At 38.5% G+C, this 18,424-nt stretch overlaps 2 protein-coding genes across 3 annotated transcripts in view; both read right to left on the bottom strand.

Annotated features, from left to right (window-relative positions):
* Positions 1 to 1,815: 1,815 nt before the first annotated feature.
* Positions 1,816 to 5,271, bottom strand: LOC116720645 (E3 ubiquitin-protein ligase RBBP6-like). Its single transcript, XM_032564022.1, has 3 exons — positions 4,223 to 5,271; positions 3,081 to 3,180; positions 1,816 to 2,970 (listed from the first exon to the last, which is right to left on the bottom strand). Exons 1-3 carry the CDS (start codon positions 4,386 to 4,388, stop codon positions 2,844 to 2,846), a joined length of 393 nt encoding a protein of 130 aa, XP_032419913.1. The 5' UTR covers positions 4,389 to 5,271; the 3' UTR covers positions 1,816 to 2,843.
* A 6,076-nt stretch (positions 5,272 to 11,347) lies between these two features.
* Positions 11,348 to 18,424, bottom strand: part of cacng3a (calcium channel, voltage-dependent, gamma subunit 3a) — a 30,109-nt gene continuing 23,032 nt past the window's right edge. Inside the window, exons 2-4 of one of the 2 annotated variants that reach the window (XM_032564131.1) lie at positions 16,347 to 16,430; positions 16,114 to 16,254; positions 11,348 to 12,707 (exon numbers count right to left, since the gene is read on the bottom strand). In XM_032564131.1, coding sequence (XP_032420022.1) covers positions 12,139 to 12,707; positions 16,114 to 16,254; positions 16,347 to 16,430 — 794 coding nt within the window. In that variant the 3' untranslated portion in view covers positions 11,348 to 12,138. The remainder of the gene's footprint in view (positions 12,708 to 16,113; positions 16,255 to 16,346; positions 16,431 to 18,424) is intronic. The other variant, XM_032564132.1, reaches the window with a different exon arrangement.

The raw sequence follows: 18,424 nt of genomic DNA, 5'->3' as shown, positions 1-18,424 counted from the left end.
CTTTTTTCCTTGGGCATAGGCCTCCCTGTCAATCGAGATTCAATTTTTGTTATTTTAAAAAGTCTCGTGTTGTGAGACAAGAGAAAATACTTGGAGAAAGAAAAATGACCTCATTACTTACGCATCTATAGCAGGTATAGCATATTCTCCAGTGCTGGTCAACATTGCTCCCTTAGCGCCTGGGTCAGCTTTCACCATGAAGCTCTGCGGTATCCCCTTACTGATCCTTACTGGTTTGGGACCTTCCACACTTTTATCTTGTACCTAACAAAAGAAAAAAATAAATAATCTACTGTCATTACAAGCATGATAAGACCTCAACTCTTAGCAATCAGACATGTGCTGAAGAGTTAATACTACTGATTATTACAACTAAAATGTTTACCACCATTAGCAAGGGGCAATGCCGGATGTAGTGGCCAGTCTTGTTACACCGAAAGCAGGTATAATGAGCCGGTGGGGGTCCAATGGCTTTCTTGGAGTAACTAAGAGAAATTGACTTAAGTGAATGTCTACACAAAACATTTATGTAGAACATTTACAAGCAGGACAGCCTGATTAGTAAAGAAAAACATCCATTTACTGACTTTATTGGATCATAATCATGGTTTGATTGAGTCATCATGGCTTTAATCTTGTCCTCCTCTGAAGCATTTGCATCAACCAGGTTTGGTGTCTAAAGTGCATAATGAAAAGACGTGAACATTGAACCAAAAAGCAAATATTAAACTCTCCTTAACTCTAACCACAAACATCTTTGAAAAACATTTAAAAAAGGAGAATGTACCTTAGCAAGCTGAGCGAGAGTCAAAGAAGGAGAAGAGTCCGTCTGCAGGAAAATCAATAGTATACAGATTAAAAATGTTAACTTATCTAGCCGACACACACTGGAAGATGAGAGCACAGACAGTTCACCACATCTGTGTCCAGTCCACTCAAGTCTTCACAACATCATCAGCATATTGTCATAACACTTAGGCAGCAAATCAAATGTTCAAATCAGGACATTGTTTATTAATAATGTGCAGGGGCTTATTGTTCAAGATTTCTCCAAAATTTGATTCAAACATCTGTCCAAAATAGTTTATATTGACAAAAATGTTTAACTGTGTTTTTTGGTATCTGTCCCTAGCGCAGGCACTTCTATTCCCTTTAGAAGTATCAGAAGTTTTACAGTAAAAACACCAAGGAAAAAAAAAACTAATTTTAGCTAATTTTTTCATAAGTGCATTCCTTTAAACTTGTGATAATCAGCCAGATATGTATCATTTATGGGTTTCTATCAGAAGAAAGCAATCAACATAATTAGGTCTGGTAAACATAATCAGGTTTACTCTTACTATGATGCCACATGAGGTTGAATCATTTCTGCTACATAAGCTCTATTTAATGTAAAGAATAAAGGCATATCCATGAAGCTGCATATGTATACACCAGGCCCAGTCTACAGAGTTCTTTCATCTGGCTAATCGTCCCAACCAATTCAACAATTGAAGAATTGGTGTCAATTTAACATGTGAGCTTTTGAGACTAAAATGTAAACTTATTTTACTAAGACTAATCACGGAAAACTGCATCTTTTAAGCTTTCCCTAAAAACAGGCTTCATCTACTACAGAAAGGACAGCATCATAAGTATCTACTTCAGAGTTAAAAGTAAATCTAAAATACAGACAAAAATTTGAGTTTGTTCTGTCCTGCTTTTAAAAAGGCTGTCCATAAACAAATGGCACATGAGTAGTAGGAGGCACCAGAAAAAGAATAAAAAATTATTTTTAAAAAAACTGTAGGATGCCTTGGAGCGAATACACAGGGATCTGGTGCAAGTGGTTCTGACAAAGAACCACTGAAGAACTTTATTGACAGGTTCTGCAGCTTACAGGACACACGACACCATTCCACCTCTCTCTGCAGTAACCATGGAAGGCCTCCAGAATCAGGGCATTCATCTCACAACATCACAGGTTCGAGAACAGATTACAGCATCTTAGCAAAAGGAGCGTCATCAGGATCACCTTGTAAAAATAATCTCAACCAGTCCAGATTTTCTTGAAGTCAAGAAAATCAGCTCAAAATTAGCTGTTTAAAAACTATATCTTAGAAGCTAAAAGCTCAGCTGCGTAAAACTGAGGGTTCGAAGGTCTAAAGGGGGTATGTGCAGACCATCCTTAAAGCAAGGCGGAATGAATATATTTGTGATGAAATTGTACAAGACAAAAGTGACAGATAAGTTATGGGAAACCATTTGAACAGATATATGTTTATGCACAAAAAACTTCCTGAACAAAAAAAAAACCTGATAGATCTACTCAACTTACACAACTTCAGTCCTTAAAGTGGAATCAAAATTAATAACAATAGATCTCAGGCACACTTTAATTCCTTAAATTCTTAACCAGATAAAATATGTTCACAGAAATCAACAATGACAATAAATTATCAATACAAAAATACCACAATTTTTCTTACAAATACCTTAAAACATTGGTCATAATGCAGGCTACAAATCCACTTCATTATGAAACACAGGAAAGATTCAATCTTTTGTGAAAACTATAATGTGGCAACAATTCAACAGTCATTTCAATGCATATAAACAAAATGGCTGATTTGGTTCTTTAACGCCATCGCCTTTAGTCACCCTTTACATTAAATTGCTATTTCCTAAATAGAACTGAGGAACTGTTTTTAGAGTAACAAATTATTTCAGCTGTGGTGACTTCAACAAGCCACTTGCCAAGAAACACGTCAAATAACAAGGTAATAATCTGAAGAACAACAAAATTAATATATAGGAAACAAGTGAACAGAATATTCAACTGGATTTCTGTTGACATAATGTTCTCAAGAGAAGTGACTAAAGCCAGATAGAGTGGGAGAGAGAGATGTGAGGAGGAGGACAAAGTGTTGTTCTGGGTTTGTTTTACATACGGGTCTAGAAGATCCAACCACAGCTGTGTCAGAACGATCTCTGCAAAAGCATAACAGCAAACATTAGCAAAGTTAGCTATGAATCAGAAACCTAAAGAAAATATCTTCCTCAAAGCTAAAACATTGATTAGTGAATACAAAAATACGCACACAATGAACGTCCTGCCAGCAGGCTTTACTCCACCAATCGGAGTGCGGCGGACGATGACAGACGAGTGTTTTGGGATGTGGGCCTCATCATCTGTGTATTCTAAAAAACACAAAGCCACCATTAAAATTCTAAATCCTGTGACATCCAAGACATTTATCAACTATATGTGCAGAACTGGGATTGAAAAATATAGATCTCTGTATCTTTCTGGTCATTTCGCTCCTGTGTTGTTACATACAAAACGTCTTTCCTTGTTAAAAAAAATAAAATAAAAAGGAACCATAGCTGCTGGTATGTTTTGTGCTGTCCATGTACCAACTCATATCCACCTTGGGGGCACTTAATAGCCACCTGGACAACTGATGACAGAATAATTTTCAATGTTCTGCTCAGTAGAGTAGATAACATAAGTAAAACATAGGGGAACATTTTTAGACAGAAAAAAAAATTCAATCTAAAAATCTGTAGTCAGTCAAAATTAAAAGCTCATGATTGGTCAGAAAATCACAATCAGTGAACCCTTAATAGCTAACCAACTAGTATATGGACACTGGAAAATGGTAATGTGTTGATATAAGATACTGGTTCACTTTGGTGAAGCACCAAATTGATTTTAAGTTTTAATATATTTTTTTTTTATCCGTGTAACAAATACAAATGGCATCTAATATGAATAGTACAGTGGTTATTGAGACCGTTAGTGTTGATATTTTGCGCTTACTTTAAAAGAAATTTTAACATTGTTAGACTGGGAGGGCTTTATGACTGAAATAATATCCAAGTGCAGGAAGCAGTTTGGCCTAATGTCTGATTAGGTCGGGGCTCAGGTGGCCCTCAAAAGGCTCTTAACTAAAATAACTGAAGATGTGGAACATAAAGAGCATTTTACAACTACTTTCTCCACTCCTGCCTCATCAACATTAGGATAAATTAGTTCTCCAATATTAAGCCACTTTTAACAACAGCACAGAGAATAATCACATCAACTGCCCAAATACATATCAAAAACCTGTAGGCCACTTTACGACTTTTATTCAATACTACATTAAAGCATAAAACACACATGAGTTTTCTTCCATCATGTTATCTTACAGAATCAATTTTTTTCAGTTATTGTGCAATGTGTCAGCAAATAGAATACCTTCTCGCGTCTGCGCATTGGTGATTTGCAGGTCGCAGTCTGTGGCCTTGAGGCGCTCCCGAGCCATAATCTGCTTCTTAAGCTCGCTAAGTGTAATATGCAGTCCATCGAACGTGACTGTGTTGTAGTCCAGTTTGGAAGAAAATTTATAGTGAACACACGACATTTTTACAGGTCTACTTATAACCTCAATCAAGCACAAGGGAAAAAACAGATCTGTTATATAAAAAACAGCGTCAACACTGAACACATGAGGCTAAATGTTTAGACTTTAATTGGTAAACCTTCTTCCAGTTTGTTGAAACACTCTTGACAAGAGAAAGGGCTAAAATGTATTAAGGCTCAGCTCGCAGAGGACGACAGAGTCCATATCAAGTAAGTGCCACAGAAAAATGTACGACGTACGAGACCAAAGTTCATGAAAACACATTGTAATGCCACCAAATCCAAGAGAGCTCATGCAGCACAGTAAATTTTACGATACTGATATAAATGAGGCCAAGTCCTTGGTGAATTGTCCTTGGTGGAAACCCAAAGCGCCACAAGCCGCTCAGGCAGCTAGCAGCGGGCCTTGACTTTCCTGAGCAACAGTCTTATTTAGTGTCGTTCTGGTGCAGTTCCTTTTTTTAAAGACTACCGGGCCCTGTAAAAAAAAAAAAAAAAGTCCCAAAAATTCTGAGAAATCCTCCGAAGGAGTCCACAAGATTTTTTTAGACACTACCAGACCCTAAAATGTCTCTCTGATGTCGTTAGATGCGTATAAATGCTAACTAGCATGCTACTCAACACATTATGAAACACCAACGGCCTAACAAAAGCTAACAGCTAACGGTAACACCCCAGTCGGCAGCCAGATAATCTTCTAAATCCGTCAGTTACACGATTAGGGAGAAAATGGTTAACTTCGACGGTAATATTCCCAACAGAAATGAAAGTAATTCAGATGTTTTTTCGGTTTAAATCCATAAATCCATCTCGTTGCTCGGTGGTGCTCGTCTCCTCGCTGTTTCATCAAAATGGCGCTGGACGGAACCGGATGTATGCGGTATTTTGTTGTGGCGGAAGTCAGAATTTAGTTCTGTGAATGATGTCACACATTTTCTATTTAACCAAATAAATATGTTGTTTTCTATTGTTTATTAATAAATCTCAAATGGGGGAAAAAGTCCTCAAAAAAGTGGAAACTGTTTACTTTTGAATTCTCAAAACATGTTGGGAGCGACTAGGCAAGAAAAGGAAACCAGAAGATTAAGAAGAAAGCAAACTTACAACATCCTACACCTTCTCAAGAAAATCAAGCCGAATGAAATAAAATACAACAGAATAATCTACCAGGACGTTTGGATATTTTTGCATAGAAAGACAGCAAAAGAAGCACGTATGGGAAATAATGGTTGAAAAAAAAGAGGAAAACTAAGAATTCCATATTTTGGGGGGATAGGAAAATGCAAAATTGAACAATCACCCATTAAAAATTTGTGCTAACAAATGGACCCTAAAACAATATCTTAGTTCTGCTATTCTTTATATATACGTATAATTGTATTAATATAGAAAACTGTTAGCAGTCCAGTTTTTCTGATTATCCAGCAGTATCACAGACTTTGAGAACTCAAACCCTCCTGTTGTCATGACTCTCTGAGAAACTGACATTCTAAATGATTTCAAATGACGTTTGGGCTCAGTATTGTTTTTCTCCCGCTGACACAAAGCAACACAAACTTAATGTATAGACAGTCCAGAGCTCCTGCTCCTGTTGTCTTAGTAGTGCATCTCATTTCATTGCCTCCTGATACTAAGATGTACAGCATGTCCTCTGAAGATGTTCCGCTTTGTGTACTGTAACTATGCTGTAACATAATTTATTCATGCATGCTCACACAGAAGAACATGAAATGCTTGTTCCTCATATGCACTCACTCATCAGTCACTTTATTAGGTACACCTTGCTAGTACTGGGTTGGACTCCCTTTTGCCTTCAGAACTACCTAAATCCTTTGTGGCATAGATTCAACAAGGTACTGGAAACATTCCTCAGAGTCTGGTTCATATTAACATGATAGCATCAGTCAGTTACTGCAGATTTGTTGACTGCACATCCATGATGTGTCATGTTCTGTGTTTTTCTGTGTATTTATTTAGAGTTTTCCGTGTCCCTGAGTCTTCGTGTTGTCCTGTCCGCTAGTGATGGTGAGATGAAGCCTCATGAGGCATTGAACCACTTGAGCCAACTGGTTCGAGAAAGGGTTCATTTCTTGAGGCTTCATGTGCACACGAAACCACCTACTGGCCAGGTGTATAATCACAGCCAGCTGTATCTTAACACATGTGATGCATTGAATTTTTGTCTATTATGGCTCTTGGGAATGACTTCACAAAAGGTGTAGGACAAAATCATTTGTCTACATAAATTATGTATACACATATGTGTATAATAAAATATTGTTTGAATGTATTCTCTGTGTGTAATTATTCCCAAAATAGTAGTGTCATGTGATATGGCATGTTGTGTAATAATGTTTTTCTGTGACTCTAGAAAAATGGCATGGGCCTAATCAGGCAGAGGACAGTGAAAGTGCTTGTGGAACTAGGGAGGGGTAGTGAATAGGCTAATGCTTGTGTAACTTGGATGATTTCATGCATTTTTATTAAGAAACAACAATTTCTCCACAGTTTTTGGTTTCACACGATTTCTCTTTTTTGACACTACATGGATGAGGTGTTATTATTGTACCCCAACTCCTTGGAGCACAATAAACACCTCACCTTTACAGAAAATAAGAAACAGTGAAAAATACAGTTCCTCATAAGCAAACCTAATGCATCTGCAAATGTTCAGTTCACCTTACCTTGTTAGGGCTTATCAAATCGAAATGTTCCCACATAGGGGAAATCCTCCTCTTTCTCGCCGGCTCCATCCTACTCCTATCCTGTCCTCGCGCTCCTAAATCTCCTATCTATCTATCTCTCTCCTAAACTCTCCAAACACCGAATTAACTGTCTCAAACTAAATAACCACTATCCAAACTCTGCTATCCAAACTATCAAAACTCTATCCACTCTCTCAACTGACCGCAACTCGCCTACAACAACCCACATTTTGAATGGAGCCTGTGGGGTTTTTAAAGCTGTCAAACCCCGCGCCAAACTCTGAGCCACTTCCCGAAGCAGTCACGTGGTACAGCCAGGCAGCGAGGCTTCGGACGTCATCGTTTTCGGCTCCTCCCCTAAATGAAGCAAGCCTCGATACGCGCTTTACGGAAACGCCCCCTCCATTACTCGACACACGCCTCGAAGCCTCGGCACATCACGTAACATCACTACTGTCCGCCCTTTGATTACTCCCAGGTGTGTCTCATTCCCTGATTACCTCCTGTGTATTTAGTGTCACCTGTGTGTCTGTGTCTTTGTCGGTTCCTTGTCTAATGTGCGCTCAGTCCTTCGTGTGTCCAGTCGTAATCAGTTGCGTTGAGCCCTGGCTTCCGCTCAGTCGTGCTGCCTGTGTTATTGAACTTGTTTTGGACTGTTTTTGACGTTTCCTTATCATTAAAACAACCATTATTCATCTCACCTGGGTCATCTGCATCTGCCTCACCACCTACACCGCATCGTTCCTGACATGATGTGAATCTCCCATTCCACCACATTCCAAAGGTTCTCTATTGGATTGAGATCTGGTGACTGTGGAGGCCATTCGAGTACAGTGAACTCATTGTCGTGTTCAAGAAACCAGTCTGAGATAATTCGCGCTTTATGACATGGCTACTTCCATCCTACTGAAGTAGCCATCAGAAAATAGATACACTGCAGTCATAAAGGGATGGACATGGTCAGCAACAATACTCAGGTAGGCTGTGGCGTTGACACAATGTTCAATTGGACATTGGGCCCAAAGTGTGCCAGGAAAATATCCCCCACACCAATGCACCACCACCAGCCTGAACCGTTGATACAAGGCAGGATGGATCCATGGCTCCATGATGTTGACACCAAATTCTGACCCTACTGAGTCTGAATGTTGCAGCAGAAATCAAGACTCATCAAACCAGGCAACGTCTTTCCAATTTTATATTATCTAATTTTGGTGAGCCTGTGCAAATTGTTGCCTCAGTTTCCTGTTCTTAGCTGACAGGAGTTGCACCAGGTGCGGTCTTCTGCTGCTGTAGCCCATCTGCCTCAAGGTTCAACGTGTTGTGCATTTAGAGATGCTTTTCTGCATACATCGGTTGTAACGAGTGTTTATTTGAGTTACTGTTGCAGTTCTATCAGCTCCAACCAGTCTGACCATTCTCCTCTGACCTCTGGCATCAACCAGGCATTTGGCCCACAGAACTGCCGCTCACTGGATTTTCTCTGTAAACCCTGGAGATGGTTGTGTGTGAAAATCCCAGTAGATCAGCATCTCTGAAAATCTCAGACCAGCAAGCCTGGCATCAACTACCATATTACTGTATGTTCAAAAGTCTCTTTAATCACCTTCCTTTCCCATTCTGATGCTCGGTTTGAACTGCAGTAGATCGCCTTGGCCATGTCTACGTGCCTAAATGCATTGAGTTGCTGCTTGGCTGATTCAACATTTGCATCAATGAGCAGTTGGACAGGTGTACCTGATAAACTGGCCGGTGAGTGTATAGTCGCCATCATCCAGAACATTTTCTCTGTAGCTCTCTGCAGATGGTTTTGGCCATGTCTACGTGCCTAAATGCATTGAGTTGTTACCATGTAAGCTAACATTTGCGCAAATGAGTGGTTGGATAGGTGTACCTAATAAAGTGGCCGGTGAGTGTATTTGTTTCCTTGTCACTAATGTAAGGGAAAATATATGAATATGCACCCTCAGTTGTAGACTCCTGAGATGCAACACAAAAGCAACAATAGTACACATGAACCCTTACCTATATTTTTGCTGTAAACTGTTTATTCAGAAGCTTTATCTTATGTAAACAAGGACTCAATTGCACAATCAAAATGGCAGACTCTTAGATTACATGTATGGAATGTTCACTTATCCATACACATGCAGACACACTGAAAGACAGTGGGTCTTTGTAGCTCTAGAGCAGCAGTGTCAAACACATTTTTATTTTGGGCCATATCAAAAATCTGAATGTTCTTGAAGGGCCGGTTGTGCCAGAATGTACTGATAAAACCCATTAAATTGCTAAAAACATCAATAAATAGTTGTTTCAGCATTCAATAAGTGCTTCTTAAAATGAAACTATTTTCAACGTCTTTTCACACTGATTAAAAACCAATCAAAAAATCCATTCACTTTTTATTAATCGCTGTATTGGTCACAGACTATAACTTGACATCAAATAAACCCAATGTTTTTGGCCAAATTTGAGGAAAAAAAATTCAATGAAATCAGAAAGAATATGGGGATTTGTTGATTTTGTGTGAATTTTGCAGATTTGTGAAAAACTGGAGGGAATTATTGATGGTCCAGAGGGCCACATAAAAAGCTACGGCAGGCCAGATTTGGCCCCCGGGCCTTGAGTTTGACACATGTGCTCTAGAGGATCTAAAGGTGTTTTGATTTTGAACATGTATGACAAAAAAAGGACAGGAACAAGACCCAGTTATGTCCCTGTCGGATGTATGGATCATTGGGTTGCATTTAGCTTTGTTGGCATCATGAATACTCTCATTACCATTTAGAATAACATTTTGCATATAATGCAGAGTGTTGATGCAAAAGATGAAATCATATTGAGTCTGGTTTGTTTGGTACATAAAATGTACTCACAGTAAGTACAGAGAGTAGTTCACTGACACAGCAATGCAACAGTTCAGGGGTAATTAGCAATGGTAATGCTGTATATATCAAACATGACTTAAAATTCAAATCAAATTCAAATTCAAAAATACTTTATTAATCCCAAAGGGAAATTAAATGTTGTTGTAACTCATTAATTTAGACTCTTCAAAGAGCCATTTAAGATAGCGATGGCTGTTGGCAGAAAAGATCTTCTGCAGCGGTCTGTACTGCACTGAATCTGAAGAAGCCTCTGACTGAAGATACTCTGCTTTCCCAAGACAGTCTCATGAAGAGGATGGTCAGAGTTGTTCATAACTTTCTTGATTTTATGAAGATTCCTTCTTTGCATCGTCATCTCCAGAGGTTCCACAGTCGTCCCCAGAGCAGAACCAGCCTTCTTTATCAGGCTGTTGAGCCTTTTCAGGTCCCTGGTTCTGATGCTGATGGATGAAGAGATGACGCTCTCAACAACAGACTTATAGAAGATCTGCAGCATCTTGGTGCAAAACTTAAAGGTTCTTGGCTTCCTCAAGAAGTCCAGTCTGCTCTGTCCCTTCTTACAGACAGTTTCACAGTTGCATCTCCAGTCCAAAGAAATTTGACTTCTCAAACACCTTGAAATTGGGCCTCTGTCTCCTTAAAAAGATCCTACTCTTTCCGACAATTCACCTTCAACATCATCATAACTACGTTTCACCACCATGTTTTTTTTATTTTTTATGAGGGAATTACTTTATAACATGATGTAAAACTAAAAAACACACTATTTTACATAATACTGCCCCTTTAATATAAGTTTTACCAGGCTGAAGTACATGTCTCCAAAAATTAATGAATTTGTACCTGAGTGCACATGCAGCTGGACTTTGTATGTTGCTTTTGGAGCAATGGTTTCTTCTTCTCTGAGTGACCTTTCAGCCCATGTTTGTGCAGGATTTGTTTCACTCTGGACAATAAAACTTTCTAACCAGCTTCAGCATTTTTACAAGCTGTTTTTAGTCTTGTTCTTGTGTTAATGTAGACAATTATACACTCAGACAGATTTGCTTTTCTTCCCTGCAACAGAAATCGCCCCTTCCCTGAACGGAATACTGACTGAAAACTACAGTGGTATTTATACATGTCTTCTGCTGCACCCTTATCCCTTCCTTGCAACACTCAGGTCTGTTTACCAATTCAGAATTGTCTTGAGGAATAATAAGATTTGTTTAAGTATAAAAGAGGTCTTAATGCTGAAAATAATCAAATGTTACATGTCATCCAGCGCTGGGCTCCACTCAGCTCACTTTAGGGGTGACTCCAAGTAAAGCAAAGTGTAGCACGAGTTCTTGTTTAATCTTATCATTCTGGACCCTAAGTTTTTGTTTATGTGTGACTATCTCCATTCTAATATGTTATGTTTATGAAAGCTTGTAGCTTTCATAAACATAAACATTTGTGTGTGTGTGGGGGGGCTGCGTGTATGTGCGTGTGTATGCAGATAAAAGAGACAGAGGAAAACACAGAATCATATATCCATAACACTTACATGTAAATGTTTGAAGAAAAGAATTGAGTACTTTCACTGTACCCAAGGAAGAACCACACTTGTGCTTTCTTCTTGATATCTTTGCTGATTTTTATATTTTCCCATGGCGCCTCACAAGGAAGCAGTGGGTTTGAGTGTTGTTCATAGTTGTATCTTCATTTAACTCAGATGTTGTGAATTAACCTAGAAGAATTTATAAAGTTATGTCTGGGCTTTTCTAAATAGCTTAATGACAAAACTTCTGAATTTAAGGAAAGCAAGAATATCTCATTATTCTAATATTAAGCAAAAATAAATGATTTGGCAATCCTAAATAACCAAAATCCGGAATATTTTTGTCCAGTTAAATGTCAGAAAGTGAAAAACATGGCTGTGCTCTCCTACACAATGCCTGTAAATTTCTGGTGTCAGCTGTATCAACTGTACCTTAGCAACAGCACAAGCTACTGCAAAATGAATGGATATTAAACTGTGCTCTTGTTGACTGCTTTACTGTTATAAATCAAAGAAAAAATGATCCGGTCTGCATCTGAAATAAATATTTGATCAACAAAGAAGTCTGCACTCTGCTCGCGTCGAGAGGTCCAAGAGATGACTGTCTTTTGCCCTTTATCAACCCTGTGTTGCTCAGACAGGAGTGGTTCTTCGATTGGACACACAGTTTCCCGGCAGCATGTCTGTGTTGTGAAGGGCTGCAGTTGTCAAGTCCTCCACCCCCAAGTCAATCTTATTCTTCTTTAGCGGTGAAGCTAAGGCATACAGCATAAACTCTGAGCCCATCGTCATTGGCATAGGCAGACCAGCCACCATGGTGACTTTAGATTCAGCTGAAATGCTTGGCTCCTGGTCACGTAGTAGTGATGTTTGGTAACCATGGCAGGTTGAGTCTGCTGTGCTGTGATTGCTGCGGTAGCTGTAGCGTCTGCTGTGGTTGTAGTAGTATCGGTTGCGGTATGATGAAGAGTTTCGGGAGACTGGAGGCTTCATGAGCGAGGGCCGGCCTTTGGTGCGAAGCTGCCTGTGCTTTTCTATAAACACGTGTACTGCCAGGACGCCCACCATCTCGGCCAGCACAAAAGACAGAGCTCCAAAATAAAACGACCAACCGTAGGAGTAGCTCTTCTTGTTGTCGCTCTGACTGGGGTCCCCAGAGTTGGCTGATATGTACACAATGATGCCAATGATGTTACTGAGACCTGTTCAGGGTGATAGAGGCAGAACAAGGGGTTTAACATTCTGGCAATGAAATTCTGAAAAATGTGGCAGACATTTTAGTTGATCCTGCTCCTTCACACTGATACACCTAAATAAAAACCAGTACTACCAATTGTCTTAAGAAGTCACAAATAGAATCTGTGAAGTCTTCAAAGGTTTGTTAGAGAACATCGGTGACCAAACAGCATCATTTAGAACAACCAACACAACAGACAGGTCAGGAATACAGATGTGGACAAGTTCAAAGAAACAGAATTATATGTTTTTCAGGTCCATGGTGTCATTTTATAGTGTAATCAGTATGTTAACTTCAGTTGTTTTAAAAAAAAACTCTATAAATATCAAATTAAAAGAAATTTTATTTCCTAATCTAACACCTTGAAATTGGGTCACTGCCTCTTTAAAAACTCCTGTTTTTATGAAACTCAGTCTTCAGGAAGTCATCACAACATGGCTCCTCTATCAACCCTTTAAGAACGTTTTTACCAGCGTTGATCTGAGAAGTATCTCCTGTGAGCTCAGCAGGTGCTCAGTTCCACCAGGTTTTTGCAGATTTGCTGCTGGCTAGTCTGAAGGAGCTGAGTGGGGGAGTTATAGGAGAGGACTGGTCTGTGAGGCAGAAGGTTAGTACACTCTAAAACTTGACAGGTTGACTTTACTTAAAAATGTTTTGGAAACCGATTGCCCTGAAAAATGTAAGTGTAACTATTAGTTTTACGTTTGGTTTACTTAACATACTAACCTGTACACAGTACAGTATACTAAGGAAAATATGGGAAACAATTGCCTTAAATAAAACTGTAAATCAAATGAGCAGATTTTACTTAAAAATGTATACAAATTTGTTGCATCATAAAAATCAAATTCACACAACTCAAAAATGTTAGTATGTGTACGCTGTGCATCATATGTTTACCCAACTTGACTAACTTAATGATTGTAAGTTGCAATGACATACTAATTTAACTCTGTAGCATGCTGCTTTAACAAGGATAACTCATGGTTTTTATGTGCTTTAATTCCTTTAGCGTTGTAATCCACATATCACCAGCATAAGAGCTGAAATACATATAGGATGTCTCTAACTAATCATTTTACAATGTTTTCATTCTTATGTTACTTTAAGTCTATGATAAATAAACATATTAACAAACAAAATATACATTAAAGGAAATACTTTTTACAATCAACACACCTTTGACTGGAGGGGCTGCCAGTATGAAACAATGTTTTTAGTTGCTCCGTGAAAAGCTGCTCTACTAACTGTTGGAAAAGCTGCTCTAACTGCTGTAAGTCTCTAAGTTGAGGGAAAACAAACCAACAGTTATACAACAGCACAAGGCAGAAAATGCTAAATCAAAAATTAAAAGTATATAGCTTTAATCAGAATTCAAAATTACTGTTAAAATGAAACACATTCAAATTTGCTGCAATAAAAAACACTTATGGTTACATACAAACTCTAAACCTAATTAGTTTTCTTGACTAAGAAATAAGTTCTCATTAATTTGCTCAATTTTAGTGAGTGTCACTTAATAAATCACACAGATTTATTAAGTCACTTAAGCCCAGTTCACACGCGATTTTAGAATAGTCGGTCTATTCTCAAAACGTGAGCGACTACACACTAGCCGATTTAAAATCGTAGGTATAATGGGTTCGATCGTAGACTGTGAGGTTTCATTCAAGGACATTCCAATTCCAGATACAAAATCCAATAAAATTCTGCGCTACCACACCTGAATATAGAGGATACAAACATGGACAACGACAACGACGTGGAAGCGGTAGCTTTAGTTTGTGGACTGATGTTAACCCAAAAAAGACGCAACAAAAAATCAAAGCTTTGGAAGGTTAGTTTTTTTTTTCTTTTCCTCTTAACAAATACTGTTTTTAATTTGTCGTTTAATTAACCGTTACCGTTTACTTATAATTTTATAATTTTTTGCTGGGTTGATGTTGTTGTAGAATATATGCATATACTGGACCTTGTTTCAGAAAACGGAATGACTGAAACATCAGAGTAGCTTAAACTAGAAGAAAGCATTTCCTGCATATTCGGTTTTAGAAAATCAGATGGCAGTTATCCTTGTTTCCCCCCAACTGCCCGCGAAAGGTTAACATATTCCTGCTCCTTTAATTGAAACCCGAATGGAGAGTTAATTGTAAATTTTCTGGCATCCCTCCTGAAGCCGCGCAATATTTTTGCAGCGCTCTGCGCTAGTCACAGTTTTCTGCACTTTTTTCTCTATTTGCTCCTTTATTTAGACTACAAATAGATGAACACAGCATAACATTTTCTGTATTTTTCCTCAGGTATGTTTTTGATCAGGGAATAGTACATAACACAATGTAAATCTCAAAAATTTTGATTTTACACAATACTGCCCCTTTAAAGCAGGGGTAGGTTCGAAAACAATATCTCAAGCTTTGAATGTCCACCGAAACATGGCCGCTCATCAAAACAAACAAGTTAGGGAAGGAGAGCATTAATCAGAGAAGCATCAAAGAAGTTGCAGAAATCCACAGCGGATTTCTGCAGTGGGAGAATCTGTCGAGGGGACTACTAGTCCTGCACTGCACAAATATTACCTTCAGGGAAAAGTGGTGAAAAGGAAGCCATTATTAAAAGAAAGTGAATGAGGGTGCCACTCAAAGTTTCCTACTATTCATACACAGCAGTAGAAGAAGATGCTCTGGTCAGAAGGTCTAGCATACTTCCTCAGTACTCCAGACTTTATTGTGATAACATTTTGCCCAGACCACTCAATCCCATGGAGAATCTGGGGCAAGACTTGAAAGCTGATGTTCACAGATGTTCTTCATGTAATCTTGAGCTATTTTGCAACAAACAATAGGCAAACCTTCACTGTGTGTGTGTAAAGTGGGTAGAGACATACCCCACAAGACTTGCTGCTGTAATTATAAAGAAAGATGGTTGGAGAAAACATTAACTCAATCAGACTGAACAGAAATGCAAGCCACATTTTTCATATTTTTATTTGAAAGAAAGAGAACATTCAAAAGAGGGTTAACCCAAAGAGTTTTGTTTCCCTTTCAATTCAATACTGTGACGTAATGCATCATTCTGCACTGACCTATCAAAGTTTGCGGTTGTACTGTGACTTTGGAGTATAGTGTAAAGTCACTCAAAAAGATGTAGAAAACAAATTTTCAGTCTTTTTTGTGCTCGATACATATATAGATAGAGCACCAAAGCCAAGAAAATAAACAGGAGCAGCTAGAACACACAAAACATTTTTGCTTTTACAGTTAATATCCATCCAAAGTGGCAGCTCATTAGCCTTTTTATCTGTACTTTTTAAATAGTTTAGTTAGACAAAAAGGAACAACTGTATTTCCATGAAACTGTGGTTAGTGTCTGACCTGCAGAGACAAAGAGAATACCAGCTGTGAGAATGACATTGTAGCGAGACTTGTAGAACTCACTGGCAGCTACACACAAACCCCCAAGAAAAAGAAGTCCCACGCTGAGTATTGGGAAGAGGCTGGAGGCTCGTACTGCCCCTGAGGTGAGAAACGTGAGGGTATTTAAAAAATTTGTATCATCCATTTGACCTGTCAGATCTCACTGTTAGATACACTCATCTGTAACTTACTTAGTAAATATTCTGCAGCATCCTGCTCGTAGTCTGCGTCATCAGGAAAGTGATCAATGTCTTTACAAACACCTCGAAATATCCCTGAAAAGAAAACAAATAGAAGTCTGCATTTGTAATGCATACTCTCATGCACAGTGCCTGAGCCAACAGAAACCCTTATCATAGGGGGAGCTAATTGAACTGATTCTTGCCTAATTCTTAAGTTGCTAAGATCTAAGTTTCTATGCAAGATGGCCGTTATATCTGGAAAATGTGTGTGTAGGGGGCTGATTGGGAGGCTGTAGAGAAAAAGTAAAAACAGGAACACCTACTTCAAGCTAGTAGGTTTCCTGGTTTGGAGAAACTATCTGAAGTGGTCCACATCTCTGTGCTACACTGTAAAAAGAAATTAGTTGAACCAACTTAATTTAATTGCTTCAATTGGTAAAAAGTATTTCAATTAAGTTTATCTAACTTAATTTATTACGTTTAACCATCTCAAGTTATTGTGTCTATTCAACTCAATTTACTAAGTTTATCCAATTCAAAATATTAATATCATCTAACTCAATTCATTAAGTTTTTTTTAATTGAATTAATTAAGTGGGTTTAAAATGACAGATTTTACTTCAAATAAAGAAGGAAACTAATATTGATCTCTTTTTTATCAGGGTTTTTTGGCTCAGGCAGTCTTTCTTTGAGTAGTTAGACAGGAAAGTGGGTAATGAATGTGGGAAGACATGCAGCAAAGGTCATCATGAACCTGCGACAGCCACATGGAGGACTGAGGCCTCCTTATGTCTGTTATGTTGTGCTCTATCCCTGCACCACCGCAGCACCTGGTTGGTACAGGATCTGTCCCTGGTGAAGTTTGAGTCATCTACTTTTGGGAGTGCACTAGAAGTGTACTCTAAAAATACACTTTTTAGAGAGTGTTCTAAAATCTCTGACATCGATGATGTCATGACATCATCAAATTTAGCATTGAACATAATTGTTTGAAATACACTTTTTAGAGTACACTTCTTAGAGTGCACTCTCAAAAGCACATGACTCAAGCGTCACCAGGGACAGATCCTGTGCTGTGGTGGTGCAGAGGTAGAGCACAGCTAGTGTTTCATTCACAGTATTTTGGATACAGGGCAAAAGTTAGAGTTCACAAAAAAAACATCAGAGAAAAAACTGTAGCAATAATTAGAACCGCAGCAAAAAGCCAAACATGCCACAATGAAATTAATCAAAATGTCCCCAAAGCATCGGCGGACTGATAGGGGCCACCGGGAGATTCCAGGTAGATTCCAGGTAGATTCCAGGCAGATTCCAGAGATGCGCATCGCAGCGGCTGCTCATGCAGGGCCCAAGGTAATATGGGGCCTTAGACAGAACCCCCCTCCCCCCAGAACCCGTCCTACTAAGAACTTCAGCATCACTAACATATTTAAATATAGATAAGGTGAAGTCTGTGAGAGGGAGATCAGGTTTATTGGCTGAGTTTAAAATCAATCACTGATTATTGGTTATTTGCTGTGATGTATTTGTGAACAAACCCAACTCAAACACAAAGATTACACCATATTGTAGCCATGGTAACACAACAATCAAACTATCAAGATGATTCTTTAAACTTTTACAAAGTAAACTTCCTAATTAAATCCTAAATGTACTATTTATTTTTCTCAGCTGAATGCATTAAATAAAATGTAATAACATTGTCATTCTCTATAACTGATGCTACAGGTTTAGATCTATGGTCTGTGATACAATTAAACCACTTCGGCAGTATGTACTACAGTACAGTAAATATCTGATATTTATCTTAGTATTACACAGAGGTGGAGGAAGAGTACTTAAAAAGTTGTAATCGAGTAATAATTGTAACATACTTGTATTGTTTACACGTTAAATGTGAACGAGGTGATCTAAGCTTGTGGCTCGTTTATTGTTGTCATAGCGACTCCATAGCAACTGCCTTCCAAAACGACTGTCAGGCACAAAGTTTACGGAAGTGGGACACATTTTTTGTTGTTGGTTCCGTCACATTGAACTGAGTGGTTGTAGCGTGATAAAAAGTTTGATAATTTTTAATTTAGATTTTT

Source organism: Xiphophorus hellerii, chromosome 5 (genome assembly GCF_003331165.1).
Source record: "Xiphophorus hellerii strain 12219 chromosome 5, Xiphophorus_hellerii-4.1, whole genome shotgun sequence".
NCBI classification, from domain to species: Eukaryota; Metazoa; Chordata; class Actinopteri; order Cyprinodontiformes; family Poeciliidae; genus Xiphophorus; species Xiphophorus hellerii.
This window is presented reverse-complemented; position numbering and strand designations above follow the sequence as displayed.